General features: G+C 30.5%; 2 protein-coding genes across 2 annotated transcripts; both read left to right on the top strand.

The window, feature by feature from the left end:
• Positions 1-975: 975 nt before the first annotated feature.
• Positions 976-12,180, top strand: LOC108779033 (esterase E4). The gene is made up of 9 exons (XM_018546363.1): positions 976-999; positions 2,451-2,711; positions 6,814-7,148; positions 7,386-7,585; positions 8,664-8,860; positions 10,196-10,361; positions 10,904-11,103; positions 11,367-11,653; positions 11,947-12,180. The coding sequence occupies exons 2-9, from the start codon at positions 2,481-2,483 to the stop codon at positions 12,155-12,157; spliced, it is 1,827 nt and encodes a 608-aa protein (XP_018401865.1). The 5' UTR covers positions 976-999; positions 2,451-2,480; the 3' UTR covers positions 12,158-12,180.
• An 879-nt stretch (positions 12,181-13,059) lies between these two features.
• On the top strand, positions 13,060-14,782 carry LOC108779018 (uncharacterized). Its single transcript, XM_018546349.1, has 3 exons — positions 13,060-13,260; positions 13,686-13,898; positions 14,408-14,782. The coding sequence occupies exons 1-3, from the start codon at positions 13,123-13,125 to the stop codon at positions 14,780-14,782; spliced, it is 726 nt and encodes a 241-aa protein (XP_018401851.1). The 5' UTR covers positions 13,060-13,122.
• Positions 14,783-16,980: the final 2,198 nt, after the last annotated feature.

Below are 16,980 nucleotides of genomic sequence, written 5' to 3'. Positions count from 1 at the left end.
TTTTAAAGGTATATTTATGCAGTTAAATAACTGAAAATTGCAATTTCATGATTTTTCTTGTGAAATAACTTGAAATCTTTTTAGATGTGTGTGTGTGATATAAACGTTATAATACAGAAATTTTTGTAATTTTATCTTATATATTTTAATAAACTTTATTAAGTTGTTATGTGTATACAAATATAATTTTAAAAAATATGCGCCAAGTATGTGTGTTTTTATTTTTATACATTATAATATTACTATTAATATAATATATAATTATAATTAAAAAAATATGTAAACGTTACATATTTAATTATATTAATTTTTAATAAAAAAAAGTAGATATTGATTATTGATAGATAATGATATCTTAAAGAATGTTTAATATTTTTCCGAAAACTTATCTATTATAAAGACAACACGTCTCTAAGATTAATTTTCTTATAAGTATTATACATATATTCCTCATTAATTTTATTTTATCTAACCGTATAAATGTAAGAAATGCAATATTTTCAGGGTTTGTTAATAATAAATTTATCTCTATAAATGATAATCAATAAAGTTTTTAAAAAAAAGGAAATCATTATATAAAAGAGTAAATAAAATAATATCAAAACTAGAGTATTTCTTTTAATTATACATATATCATTTTAATTCTTTTTTCTGATTCTAAAATCGCGAAATAAATGTTAAAAAATTCTTTTATGATCTTAAAGTTTGAAAAATTAAAAATTTGTGTTATATTAATTGTGACATTGAAAAGTGTAACGTTACTCATCTATCTGCTTAAATATGTATCGTATCAATCAGTAAAAAAATATGATCAACGAAGAAATAGAATAAACAGGTCGAAAAGGATAAAGTAGCAGAAACATTTGTATCGTTCGTCAGTGTGACGTCAATTATATATACCATCATCGATAATATCCCAACGAGCGACTCTCTCCAACGACAGTCTTAATCCTACCTTCGCCAAACGAACACGAGCCTCGGAACTCACGAAACCGCACGGTATACCCCGTCATTATATCAGCTTCACAGTTCATTGTCTAGAGATTAGTAAGCTATTACTGGCACCGTAATTCTCATAATCTGTCAATAATCACTTTTCATTGTATACAACACTTTGTTTAAATCAAATAAGATGGTGAGTTCGTATACTACAAACTTAGAAACACTTATCAGAGAAAGTGAGCGAGAGTGTGCACTTTAAAATTGCTAAATTAAAAAGTGCATTCATTTTTTTATTAAAAGAATTGTGATAACTATTGTTTTCTTAAGCTTTAAAATTGTAACAGATTTTCCAAGTATATTACATACATTTTGTAACTTTAGCAGAAAAAATAAATTTTAAATACAAATTTAATATTTACGTTTATAAATTTATATCAATTTAATTTTTTATAATTTTGACTTATAATTTTGACTTATTTTTGAAGTCAATGTAACACTTGGCATTTACAAAATTACAGATTGATCTTGTTGTATTTCGTAACTCTTTCATCATTGATCTTGAAATTTTTTTTCTTTACATAACACTACTTTGCATTTACGATGTGGAACCAGTTTCCTTAACACGCGTCATGCTTTACCTATAATCGCAGCTAATAAGTTATCAATTTCTCAGATGTGCTGTAGGTATATGTAAATTTCATTTCCTCCATAATGTTCTCAACCATAAATTAAATTAAATCTAATACATGTAAACACGATCATCTCTAAATTTCTAAACTTTTTTTCTATGATTATTTTACATACTGTATTTATTTATCTATTCATCACAAGCAACCAATTACAGTTTACTTTTCTTTGTATTAATAATTTAAGATAAAACATTATCATGGGCTGTTAATATACAGGGTGAGGCATTTAAAACAGGTCATCTGAATAACTCGCTTGTTTTTAACAATAGAAGGAAAAATATCAAACAAAAGTTGCTTGGTTTCGACGGGCGCATAATAATTGTTTTGTAAGTGGAGGCGTAAAGGATAGGCAAAGGTCACATCTGTTTTTTTAAATGGAATGATACGTTTTTTTATTTACATTCTGATAGAGCATTTTAAGACGAATACAATGACTTGTTTTAAATGCCTCACTCTGTATAAATGTTACAAACAATAATCTAAATTCTATCATTATAAAATTGCTGTGTCACAGATAAAAAATACTTTTATAGATTATATAAAAAAATTCATAATTGTATAATGTATTTTAAATATTTGTTATAACTGTTTCAATACAGCTAAATATAAGAGAAAATTTTATATAATATATATATATATATATAAATGACTTAATAAATTAATAAATATAATATTCTTTTTCAAACTTAATCGTAATGCAATTATTTAGATTTATGGATATTTACATTAGCATTTATGTGTGCATTTGTATATTTGCAACTTAATAATTTTTATGCCACGTTTTTGCACCTTATAATTAACTTTATATCAACACTCTAGAGATCGTCGCGAAGTCTCTCAACAGTCTATATGGTACAAGAGTTAAAAATGAGGGAATTTCTAAATAATATGTCTATCTTGCTGGGCTTTATTTGCATCCTCGCGTTTAATGCGAATGTGGTCTGCGGTAACCCACCAATTGTAAAAATACCAAATGGTACGTTACATGGAACAACAATGCCCACCCGACTTGGAAGAAATATTTATGCATTCTTGGGAATTCCCTACGCTGCACCGCCACTCCAGAAACTCAGATTCAAGGTAAAATTATCTTGCCTCTTATCAGACGCGAGGTTATTCCATTGAATTTGATTAAATTGTAATTTGAATTCAGAATTTAAGTTTAAACGTTTAGTTTTATACGCAGATGAAAAATCGGAAGTAAGTTATATTTTTAAAATAATCGACTAAAATTTGAGAATATATTTACAGCCAAATAGTTTTCATGAGTGGAGGTAAGTATCTGGTTAAATATTTTAACAGATAAATGTAGACTTGAGAATTTATTTTTGAAATAAGACATATACGCAATATATAAATAAATTAAATGTGATAGCAATAAACTTGTATGAGCTGATCACAGCTAAGTTTACTTAAAGGTTATCGTTACGGCTTATGATTTAGAAAAGAGTATGAAATTAGAATCCGAAGAGGTAATTAACTAAATCTGCCTACAGTGTCCTTAATGATGTCTAATAGATTACACATCTATTAGATTACACATCAGAGACTTTCGCTGCAATTAGTATGCAACAATCACGCATCATAGTAGTAAAAACGTTCTTTTTCTTCAGAGTTTACGCATCGTGTATGTACATAGTTTTTTTTTCCACGCAATTACGCGCGCTGTCGCTGTTGCAACTAATTTGAACCGACATTCGCCGACATTCCGCTTTCCTAAGTCAATTCTGAGAGTGCACATGACATACTTTGTGTTCTCGTTTCGCGGAAGTAAAAAAAATTGCTTTACAATCGGATAAACGTTATAATTCTTTCTGAGCACGAATTCGCTATAAAGAAAAGAGCCTCAGCCTCGAATTCCATCATCAGAATTATAGATACAGGATGCCACAAAATCACATTTTATCAACCGCTTTGTATTCTCATGTCGTTCTATTGTTGTAAATGCATTTTGTGCATTAGCTTTGCGCGCGTTGCTTGTGTTATTAGAATTTAATTTTTTTTGTAATATATAAAGTATAAATTTTATATTGTAATTGTGAAGTTTTCATTTAAATTGTATTTTTTAAAGATAATAATAAATAAATGATAAGTTTAAAAATTTGTATCAATAAGGTAATTTAAGCATGCCTATGTTTTACTAGATATTTATCATTTATGTCAGATGGGAGATCGTTTGAAAATATTTGTAAAAGCAAATAAAAACTTATATTCAAGTTAAAAAACTTTTTCGCTAATATTATCATATTTGAAAAAAAAAGTTTTTAAAATTATTTTGTAATATTACTTAAGATAATTTTTTTATCACAAGCAGATTCAATATTAAACTTTTTTTTTTAACAGATGAAGTATAGAATAATCTTATATTTAATTAATAGAGATGAGAATGAAGAAAAGTAATATATTACATTAATATAATTAATGTATTATAATTAAATTATAATAATTTCATTAAAATTTAATGTCAAATAGTAAAGAGAATTAGTATAATTATAACAACTGAGAAAGTGGATGCTCTGTAAAGTTTATATAGATTTTATAATACACTTCGCAGTATATCAAGAAATTATGATGCGGAACTAATAATCGTTGGAATTTAATTTTCAATTCAAGCGAGACGTATCGCAGAAATCATGTTAATCATATTTTGCTTACGTTAGATATTCTGCTGGTTGACTGCTTTCGTCATTTAACGAGGAATTCTTCTTGCACTCTTTATCTGATGTCTATTTCATAATATTACGTATAATCAGTGATGTGTATAATATTACCTAATTTTTTAATTTTTTAATTTATATACCGTGATTTATCGCTGATATAAATCATATTAATGTATCACAAATAACAGAAATAAAAGAAAATCGAATTACGTCAATCAATTTAAATCTAATTCATTGCTTAATAATTCTTGCTCTATAATTATATGGAATGTCCATTTCCAATTTAACACAATTTATATCCTGATGCTATTCGCCAAAACAACAAATAGAATCTTATTTATTATTAAAATATCGTTGCATTAATATTTTATTTGAATTAAAACTGATAACACTACAACTCATGTGTATAAAAAGTAACTACAATATATGTGATTGGTTTTCTGTGTAAAAATATAAACTATTATATATTGCAAACAAAAATGCATTTAGTAAGAGTCGATCAGCAAAGGATCTAACGTAAAGAAAATATGATTAATATGATTTCCGAATATGAATTAAAATTAAATTTCAACAATTATTATTTCCACATCATGATTTCTTGATATATTGCAAAATATATTATAAAATCTGTATAAACTTCAGAGCAATTTTACCACTTTCTCAATTGTCATAATTATATCAATTTTACATTAAATTTTAATTAAATTATAGTATCATATATTTTACAAGGAAAATTATCATACACATGTACATATATAGTAGTTATTTTTTACAAACTTAGATTTGCAGTGAGATGATTTAAAACATTTTAAATAAATATTATCATATTATTTTCTCAAATCTATTCGGTGCTAAAGTTTGTCAAATTAAAAATAATTTCAATTTAATTACACAGAACAAATTCAAGTTTAACAAACAAGTTCACTCACCAATCGCTGTGACGTTATAATATTCTGCATTTATTCTGATTTATTCCGATTTATTCCTCTCGATGCTTACGATGATCGAGATTTTTCTATACCATTCGGAAGACACAAATAATCACGGATGCACATACGAACGAACGAAATTGCGAAATATTTCAACTGTCGTTATAGATCTGCTTTTGTGGCTAAATTAACACTTTCGGAAGAGATTGGTATAAGTGTTTGATATTTGGCGGAAAAGCGAAAACAAAATTCTAGTGCAGAAATAAAAACAGACTTATATTACAAAGTCATTTCCGAGTATACACAGTACTAGGCGAGTCAAATTTAAGGTTGTCACATTGCGCGAATAAAACACGACTATCACTTCGCACGTCGATTGGGCACTTGTATATCGAATAAGATTTTATGATAATGACCGTAATCAGTCATTGACAAATATATGTACCTATAATACTAGCTGAATGCTTGATTCGATGTACTCGACGTTCGATCGCAATTCGCGAAAAATACGGTTACCCGAAGTTTTCGTAATTTGGCAAAACTGTCGCACGTCCGCGCTTCCCCGATGCATTATATGTTTACTTCATACTTTATAGATACTTCTCTATTATAATTTCTGACTGATAGTTTTTCTTATTTAATATATTATTCTGATTTCTGATTATTCTAAAGTATGTATATATATAATTTTTATACGACGTTAACACGAAATGAACTGGAATAGTTGCACGATGATATAGATTTATGCAATCTATGCAATTCATGCATGTCGCATGGTGCATTTGATATCTTGATCAATGTATGTCTGTCGCGATACTTTAAATAAAATATATACCCGACAGCTCAAAACATCGGCCTCTCGTAGATTCCTACAATTCACGATCAACGCGGTATACTATACTCAGGAAGTAACACGGAGCGACGATACAACGCCTCAATTCGTTTTCACGCTTTCAGACGAGTTTTCAACACTAACATCATCCCGCGCATTGGATCGTAAAAACGAAATTATTGGAAAGAACTGAACGTGCTTGCACTGCTCTTTATATATTGGAGAATCACACATTTAGCGCATTTCTTCTTTAATAATTTATAATAATTCTTCTAATAATTATTAGATTTTTTAATTATTGTTATGGTTGTTAGATTAGTATAATAATTTTTGTAATAATTATTAGATTATTATTATTATAATATTTGGTATCTCGGCTTTTTCTAATAGACATTTGTTTTCGAGTAATTAAGAAATATTGAAGAAAAAATATTGTATCTAATTTTCAAGAAGATTAAATTATATTTGTCATATAAATAGAAACGTTCATTAATTTTGTGTATATAACTTTTATCATTTACTGCTTCTGCCTTATTATAAATAAGTCGGCAAACAATATTATTAGCTATTAATAAAACACTTCCGGAAATTCGTTTTATCGCAATTTGTTATCTCGAAGAATAATTTATCATTCATCATTGTCATTATCAACAAGCCTCCGCTTAGTCGAAGTTGCACGACCAGCTTTGACGCAAACGTCTAAATAATTCAGATTTACAAATAATATACGCAAAATTAATTGCACGATGTTTTTCCCAAAGCCACCGCAACCTCCGACCGCTTGGAATGACACTCTACATGCTACGACTAACGCCGAGATATGCATGCAACGGAATATCTACGTCGATCAGAAGGAAATTGTTGGCAGTGAGGATTGTCTTTACCTGAACGTCTACACGCCATGCATACGATGCGCTGAAGAACACCCGAATTTTCATCATGATCCGAAACAACAGCGGCAGAAGGCCTTTGCCCGATTTCCGGTCATGATTTGGTTCCACGGTGGTGGATGGATCGCTGGTGCTGGCCACTCTGAATATTATGGACCCAAATTTCTGCTGGACTTTGATCTCATCCTCGTCACCGTTAACTTCCGGTAATAAAGCTTAATAATTTAAGATTCTGACATTAAACTTTTGGACTCTTCACTGTCCAATCTTATTTTTTATATATTATACGTATATAAAACTGTAGTGTAATAAATGACATACTTATGTTTTCATACAATTTTTTTAGAAATAAAAGAATTATAATTTGACAAGAAATCGGTGACAATGACAAAAGAGAAGAAAATGTTACAATTACGTAATAATAAATATATTTATCGCATTAGACTTGGACCTTTGGGATTTTTGAGTACGGAGGACATGGAATGTCCAGGAAATCTAGGATTGAAGGATCAGCAACAAGCTATGAGATGGGTGCACGAAAATATCGTTTATTTTGGTGGTGATCCAAATAGAGTGACCCTTTTCGGTGAAAGTGCCGGCGGTGCAAGTGTTCACTATCATATGGTTAGCCCTCTTTCAGCAGGTAAAGATTTAGCAAGTATAAGTAAAATTTTTATATAAGCCTCCACAATTATTGATGCGATATACTTATAAGGCAATGCAACGTAGTTTTATGTATCTTTATTATTATATCAAAAATTTATCAATTAATCTGATTTGTGTATTTTAAAAATAGATAAAAAGTAATCGACAAAATGAGTTATATGGTCGTTTTCATTCATTTGTGTCACTTGTATCTGATTTGTAACACGTAATAATTATTATAAAACTTTTTTATAATGTATGAGGTGTGTAGAAAAGACGGACATCTTAATACACATTTTATCGTAAACATGATTCTTGGTTTTACGATTCAATGGGTATTCTGACGTCATTAAGTGATACGTAATACATTGCATGCATAATATTACTTCATACACGCATAATATTGTATTTCAATTTACATCATCATTTGTAATCACGAATTTTTAATGTACAAAGGAACGTGTTTCACATTATTGCAATCTTCTTTCTGGAAGTAATTAATAACATTAATGATATAAAGTGAATTGCAAAACTGATCAAATAAATTAAAAAAAAAATTAATTAACATTTCTTTGTTTCTTATTGTCAAACAGAGCGATATTTAAATGTAGTTTAACAAGCTTTCTTTTAATGAGTTTGTTGACGTAGTTATTGGCGTTTCAGCCTTAATAAAAACTTTTATAATTCTATTGTATTAAATAAATTCAAAGCTAATTAATTAATAAAAAGCATTATTCTAGTAAAAGAATAATATTTTATGTTTATATATTACGTTGAGTATTATAAGAATACTGATATTTATTCTTAAATTTTTTACAACATATGATAAAATGTCGAATTGAAGAAGTACTAAATTTTAAGAAAATTCCTAAAAGTTTCAATTAAAATGTTACGTAAGAAAATGTTACATATTTTCATATATTTGTACAGACAATATATTCAGCGTGTGTACTATCTGTCTTATTAATGGTGTAATCGGGAATCATTAATAATGATCTTTTTTCCAGCATGATGCCTTAATTGGCATAACTCGTTTTTACAACCGGGAAATGTTTACGTTTTTCTCAATAACGCAGGATTTTTTCACCGCGGTATTTCTCAAAGTGGCAACTTCTACAACCCGTGGACTTTAACGTCACCAGGAATTGCCAGAATGAGAGCTGTGACTTTGGGTAAGCATTTAAAATGCAACAACGAGAATTCCAAGGATCTCATTGAATGCCTGCAAACGAAGAGCGCGGAAGAAATCATTGGTACTGATCATCTTTTCAAGGTAATAAAATTTAATCGACATGAGAAAATACGTAAACGATAAACTTTTTGACGAGAGCGAGCGAATTCACAATCGCTTAGTTGATGATATTTTGCAGTAGTAAAATAGTTTCCACTATTCGAACTGTTTAATTACAATATTTTTAATGCCGTCAATTAAATGATTACTTGTGTGCCATATATGCGTTTCTCGTGTATTTCTTAGTTATTTACAATATTTCAACATCTATCTAAAAAATTCGTATAGCTGCCAATCGGTGCTCAATTGGTAATATATTTGCGCACATCGATGTGGAAACATTATTATAGTAATGTTAAGTCACGTGAAATTAATAAGTTTGTGTGAAAGTTGACTCGGTGTGTTTAAGATATATCTGTGTATGTATAATGTATGTATGTGGGTCACTTATCATCTCTGATGTAATCTCGATTATATACTTAAAAGCCTTCACGCTTGGTTCCGTAGTACTCACGTTTTACATGAACTCCTTGCTTAAAATGTTTCAAATGCATTCAAGCGTAGCTGTTAAAAGTGCAGCCGTAAGATAAGTTCTGTATCTGTGCGTGCATCAGCCTCAGAAATTACACGCGCTGACAGGTAGGCACTTTATCGATATGGGTGCATGTAAATTATCCATGGATAGTCACGCGATGATTTCACATCGTTTATCACTTTAGAATAGACGTGTCTTTAATATATATATAGAAAATTAAGATGAAGTTAAAAAGTGATTATTCATGATTGTGAATTCGGTACTTTATGTTATCTAATAATAAAATTGCTTGTTGAATCTAATATATATGTTAGCAATATTTTGATTTAAGTATTTCTTTGGTAATAAGAAATAAATTTTGTTTACACAAATTGCGCTGCACATTATGGAAATTTTTCTCACGTATGACATTTTGAAGATAAATATCGGATTGAGACGGATAAACATGCCGAAGTTCCAGTAATAGGAGGAAAACCAGTTTGGTGAATCTGAATATGTGCGTGAACATTTGTACACGCCAACTTTTTTGCACGTTGATATTTTTATTCACGCCTATCGTGTATCAACTGATATGAAAACAGAGAACGAGTAGTAAAGATGCACGTATGATAAGCATGAATTTTCTACAAAGTCACTGCAATAGCTGATTATGATATTAATTTAAAAGTCTTTAATATCTTTACGCCCTCTTTTTGAATTTTTATACATTCATTTGGCACATTTCATTTTGCATTTTCGACGATTTCATTATGCTTCTTTATTGAATGTGTTATTATACATATTCTCAGTAAATTATATATTTTTTCTATAATTTTATTTAATTATTAATTGCTTCATTGTAGAAATTTGGTTACTGTCCAATGATACCATTCCGACCAGTAATTGAACCTGAACATCCAGGTGCTTTCCTGATAGAGGATCCTCTAATTTCTGTGCGAGAAGGCCGCCTCCTTGACGTACCTTGGATGACAGGGTTCACTTCGGAAGAAGGAGCTCTAAGAGTAGCAGGTAGGGACTGTATAGGATTAAGCTTGAAAAGGCTAATTATTCAATATAGAAACTTGATTTATCTTTTTAACTTTTATATAAGAATCATAGATTTTTTTATGAGATTTTAAAATTGTACTTTATCGAAGAGCTTTTGCAATTTGTATATTATAAAAATTATCTTATAAAAAATTGATAAATATTTTTCAAACAAAATTTCTTCGGAATCTTTTGATAGAAATAATCTTAAAATAAGGTAATTTTTTTTATAATATAGAAGTGTGTGTGTGTGTGTGTGTGTGTGTGTGTGTGTGTGTGTGTGTGCCAAAAGTTCCTTGATAAAGCATAATTTTAAAATTTCATTGAAAATCTATGACCTCTAAATAAAAAATAAGTTCAGTTTTTTTATTATCAATTAACTAACTTTTTAATTTGTTATGTATTGGTCGCATCTTTTTAATACATTATCTTTGTATATAGTGTTGTTTTTGAGATTTAATAATTTTCTGTGAATAAACTAAGATATCAATGAATAAGGAGGAATAATTATATGCGTTTCTCAGGTATTTACGGACGGGAACAAAATGTGAAAGAATTGGAGACTAACTTTAACAAAATTGTGCCTATGAGTTTATTTTATGATGAGAGATATAACGTCACGAATGAGGATTTACAAAATGAGATAACTGCCACCATTCGCAACTTCTATTTCGGCTACAATGCTATCGACTATACTGAAGATACCAGATTTAAAGTTGTCGACGTAAGTTCAAATAATTATACAGTTTACTGCACAATTAGAAATTTTAATACATATGACTCATTTGATTTGAATAATGTATTGAAATATCATAAGAGTATTTTATTTAATTATTTTTGTAATTTAAATTTCTAAAATAAAAGATTATTGCAAAGCTCTAAAGAAATAAGTAATATTTATAATTGTGTTCATCTCTACGTAGTTTAGAAAAATCGAATTTGTTAATAATTAATCTATTAATGTGATTTATTAACGTCATTTTCTAGATGTATAGCGACTCATGGTTTAACCATGGTACTCACGAAGCTGTGCAAGATTTTATTGTAAATCAAACTTCACCAGTCTTTTATTACTACTTTGCTTATAAAGGAAGCGTATCATTCAGCACAATATTTGGCGACCCAGTAAGAGATTATGGAGTATCGCACGCGGATGATTTACAGTATTTGTTCCCCGTAGGTGAACAATTGTTTCCGAACACGGCGTTGTCTGAAGAAGATCACAAAATGATCGATGTCATGACTTACATTTGGTATAATTTTGCAAATTCCGGGTAAGCGTTAATATCTAATTGATAGCAAAGAAAAAATACAAATGTATAAATTAAATCTATAAAGAATGTTCAAAATTATATTGAAATTTAAATATAATAATATTAAAATAATTGGTGTAAAATTAGATGAACTCAATTTAATTATTGCGTTAAGTATTTTCCGTTAAAGTTTTTAATCCATATTTTTTATTTTATTAGACTTTTACTTATTTTCGTATTTATGAATTCCCTTTTTAATAAGACGAAGCTGTAAACAAATTTTCAGCATAATATTTAGACAAATGTTCTTTTAGAAATCCCACGCCAAAAGTTACTAAAGTAATTCCATTAAAGTGGAAGCCCGTGAAGACAGATTCCGCACCGGAATATCTGCGCATAGAGAACTCGAAGAAAATTACAATGGATCACAGTCTTCTTTGGCAAAGAATGACATTTTGGGATTCCTTAACACGCAGATTAAAGGACAATGGAAATATATTTAGACATTTGAAGGATGAGTTGTAATTTGGACTCTGTACGATTCCAAGGCAAAGATATTACATTGTCAATGTAATTGGAAGAATTTTATAGTATTAAAATTTTAAGATAATATTTTCTTCGTTCGTTTCATAAAATTAATTTTATTTATGCCAAAAGATTTTCAAATTACAGTTATAAATGACAATGCTGTCATTTAAGTAATATAATAATAAAATTTATGAGACGCACAATGCGTTTGTGCATAAGTTTCGTATTAAAGAATGTGGCAAGGGCGATCGACTATTAACGACAGCACACAAGGCCGGGTGCATCAAGAACAAACAACCGACCGTCGGTAACAGGTAAGTATTGGTTGGAGAGAAAGTTCTGTGGTATTTTGTTTGCTCAAAATTGTATATATTGTACATTTAAAAAATTAACGATTATACTATTCGTTAAAGCAAAGTTCCAGTTTTAAGAATTTGAATTTTTTAATTGCGACATAATGATTTTTAACGGAGTTATAAAGCAATTAAAATAAAAATGTCCCTTTATTTAACTCGCGAATAACTCAGGAACAAAAAATTGTAGCAACATTTTTTAAAAACAAATTTTTAGGAAAAATTTAAATTTTCACGTTAAATAGTCGAAAATTTTCGCAAATTCTTTTTTGGTACATATACATATAACAACATCTAAGTGAGAAGAAAATTTTTTCTTTTTTAGCTTGTTTTTTGTATATGTAAAAATAACCAAATTTACATAAATTGGTACATTTAAAAAATTATAAAAATCTTTTAAAAGTAGAGATTTCAAACTTTAAAACATTTTTTTTAATTTAAATTTTGTTCATTTTTGACGCAGTATTATATATACATATATAGTAAAGAATGAAAATCTCACTTCACTTCAAACTGTTGATCGACAAAACAGATTTTAGAAAACATTATTTAGTTTACGGTTATATTTATTTATAACTAATAAAATAAATTACTGTTATAAACTTTGTCATGGATGAAGAAAATAAGGACGATTTTATTGAAATGGAAGCGAGAATGTACGCACCTTTGGAGTGGGATTCACCGGCGATATGCAAAATCCAGGATCTCAAGGAAGAGCATTATGAGGAAGCCCTGCGTTTGATAAAAGTTCAGCAGCGGGAATATCTAGAGAGAACAACACGCTTGCGTTGAATAGTTCAACACCAATTATTATAATTAAGCTTTGATCGTACGAAACTGCGTAAATGACATTTTTTTCGACTTTCCTTGTTCTGCATTTTTCTATTCCTTTCATTTGTAAAATACTTTTCTCCACAAAATCCAATTAGAAAATCGCAATTATCTCATTTATCGCTCGCATGTTATCATTATGTGATTACCACAACTTGAGGAGACCCATTATTTCAGAGAACTCTCGTAAGATATCAAATAATGAATTCGTAACTGATTTCATTCTCATGTAGGCTCACTCTCTAACAGTAATTTCATTAAAACTATAGAATAATAGAAAATGGAAGATTTATTCATTTCTTGCTATTGTAAATAAATAAAGATTACTGATATCTCCGCAGCATCATTTTTTTCGAGAGGAACCAATGTGTAAAGCAATCGCCTTGTCGCAAGATGAGACATCTATCAAGTCATATCTAGATCTTATGAGAACATGGATGAAGGATACTACCAGTTTGGTTGCGCTCAGTCTGGCATCTGGACGAGTTATTGGAGTTGCTGTTACTCGAATTAATAGCAATTCGGACAAAAGCGACACATACAATCGAGTGCAAGTATGTGCAATTTTATTGCAGTTTCAAATGTAATGCTTGTTTCTAGCAATGTATAGTTTAATTTTAATCTCGATTCAATTAACTTTTCATCTTTTACTAATTCTATTATAAAATTATAGAAAGATGAAGAGCACGTCAGTAAATTATTAAAAATCGAGATAAAGTTGATTTATATTGATAGAAACGGGCATGAGAATTCGATGCAACCAGAATAGCAAATAATTAAAACTTTTGACACGTGCAAACATTTATTATTATTATTTTATATTATACAAACAAATATTTTTTATATGCAATAACGGAGAAACTGGAAGAAGTTTTCATAGTCCGATCTTATATTTAAGTTTGTATTTAGGTGATCCTTTAAGATTATCTATATAATATTTAAGACGATTTCAAATAAGATTATAGAATACAAACAATATCTAGTTAGATAAGTTTCCTAAATCAGCTAGATAAGTCGAATTGAATAAATTATACAATATAATAATAAGAAATATTCGGTTTAGAATTTTGAAGGAGACGCACTAGAGAAAATTATGGGCCTGGTCAATGCTCTAATAAAACGGTCGAACATGTACAAAGAATTTGACTGCGACATATATCTTCGAGTTCACGTTCTTTGCGTTCATCCGTCTTACCAGCAGAAAGGTGTCGGCACGGCCTTATTGAAGGTCTGCACCCAAGTTGCGTCCATATTGGACATGTCAGCCGTAGGTGCCATCTTCACGTCGGGTTTAAGCCAGTCGTTAGCCCTGAAGATGGGCTTTCGTTTCATCGCAGAAATTCGCTACAGCCGCTGGGTCGTCAACGACAGAGTCGTGTTCGACGATACCGGCAAGGGGAATTACTCGGCCGCTTTTATGGGAATACCTTGTGAGTAGAGTTCCATATCTGAATCACAAGAAAAGAGTACATACATACATTTTTTTTTTCTTTCAAAGAAATATGATTAAGGACAGAAGGAGGGAGTAGAATTATTTTATGCGTTAAATGTATGGTAGATATTTAATAAAATAATGTTTTTATTGTTATATAATTGTCATTAGAGAATTAATAGCCACCTCGTATATACGGTCGGTAACTTTATTCGCGAAAAGTGTGAAATAAGATATCGACGTGTACCATGTGTCGATGTATTAATACCGTGGATAGGTACAAAAACACGGATGATGACAGTTATGTTATCGACGATGGAATAAATTCGTTTTCACTTTTTTTATACCGATTATTATACCAATACAGCTTATTACTTCTATAATACTAAAAAACCAATATGTACGCATTGCGACAAACTTTGCTACTTGGAAAGAACAATTTTACTAAAGTATTTAAAAATTTAGCTACCTAAGCATCCAAAAATAATTTTATTAAACAAAATAATTATGTAGGATACTTAAACTGGTTGCTAAAATATTAACATTTTTTGTTACCAACGCTTAAGAATTTTACATAATTATTTTGATGATTCAGCAAAATTACAATTTTTTATTAAAAAGATATTAGGAAAATTATTTTCTTTTTGAGTAGGCAAAACATCTGCAGATATTTGAAAATGATAGAAAGATGGAAAAATTTTCATTGCAGATAGTACATTGTAAACGGTACTACATAAACGTGTATTTCCTTGAGTCGAAAGATCGTTGAAAAAACAGATTGATTAACATTCTGATCGACTGGGTAATGTTTAAATGCGCGAATAAATCTTCCGAGGTTCGGTGGTATAAGGGTTCGTTGGCGCGGCGCGAGCGGCGGGGTTCCGTTCGAACTTGGTGGATATGCGCGCGCGCCAATGGCGACATGCGCAGAAGGCCGTCGCGGCGGCGGCAGCGGCGGGCCGGCCGGGCGGCGGGCGCCGGCAGTCAGTGCATGACGGTCTGAGGTTTGTATCGATATCGTATCTCCGCGCACGGTCCGCTCGCTCGCGACGGGGAAAGGGAGAAAGAGAGATAGAGACGGTTCCCGGGAGCCGCGCGACTCCGTGACGTTCCTACGACGCGAGCGGATCGTTCGTCGCGCGTCGTTCCCGCGTCCTCCGAAATTTCTCTCCTACGAAATTCGCGCCGCGCCGCGCCGCTCCGCGAAAGGGAGGCGCACACGGACGCGCAGTGCGTGACGAAGGTGTGCGACGGTAATCGTCGAATTTACGGCGCCAGACGGATTCGGCGGAGCTACACACCGGCGTGAGGAGACGAGAGAGAAAGCGGAAGGACAGAGAGGACGGAAGTGCGCGACGAGTCATCCCGGTGAGTAACGTGGATTTCATTTCGGTGTATACAGACTCAACGCGAGAATTCACGAACCGGCTATAACCTTTTCTGACGCGTCGACGTGTCGGGTTTTCGCGCGGCCTCGTGAACTTTTGCGAAGAGTGCAGCTCGCTTGCGAAAGGAGCAGGTTGCGATCGATGAACGATTATGCCTTAATGCGAATTAATAGGTCTGTTTGAATCGCTTGAACTCTCTAAACATTTTTTTTATATACTTCGTTTCTCTATTATAGTTTATTTATAGTCATACGACCTTTTATAGAGCCGTGACAAATTAAAAATAAAAGTTAAATTAAAAAAAAATTACGTTTAAGGATTGCGAAAATGATTTAGGACAATGTCTAATAAAAAGTGCGTAATAAAATTACTTGAATTACGTAATATGTTACTTACTAAGAGACTCACCATATTTAGACATGTTATGTTTGATTGAGTTTTAGCATTTAAAAAGAAAAAAAAAAATATTTTTTAGGGTGTTGAAAAGAGAGAAGTGATGACGAGTGCAAAAAGTACAAGCAACAGATCTATTATTACTTTCTTTATTTTGCGGTCGCTTCGATTTTGTGATAAAGGAAAAAAGAGGCGACTTTCTCAATGTATTTTGTTATCCGAATGCTTAAAGATATTTCGAAAATTAGAATGGAATTAAGAAATATTTATGTTATTTGACAAATATTGAGAATGCATATAACATTATTTCTACGAAAATAAATAGAAAAAATATATAATAGATAAGTAGACAAATAGTTGAATGTTTATTATACAGGATGTCCCATATGTAAAAAACAGTTTAAGATTCTTGAAATTATTTTA

This window comes from Cyphomyrmex costatus, unplaced genomic scaffold (genome assembly GCF_001594065.2).
Source record: "Cyphomyrmex costatus isolate MS0001 unplaced genomic scaffold, Ccosl1.0 scaffold55, whole genome shotgun sequence".
NCBI classification, from domain to species: domain Eukaryota; kingdom Metazoa; phylum Arthropoda; class Insecta; order Hymenoptera; family Formicidae; genus Cyphomyrmex; species Cyphomyrmex costatus.
The sequence above is the reverse complement of the archived record's forward strand: the minus strand, read 5'-3'. Positions and strand labels throughout refer to the sequence as shown.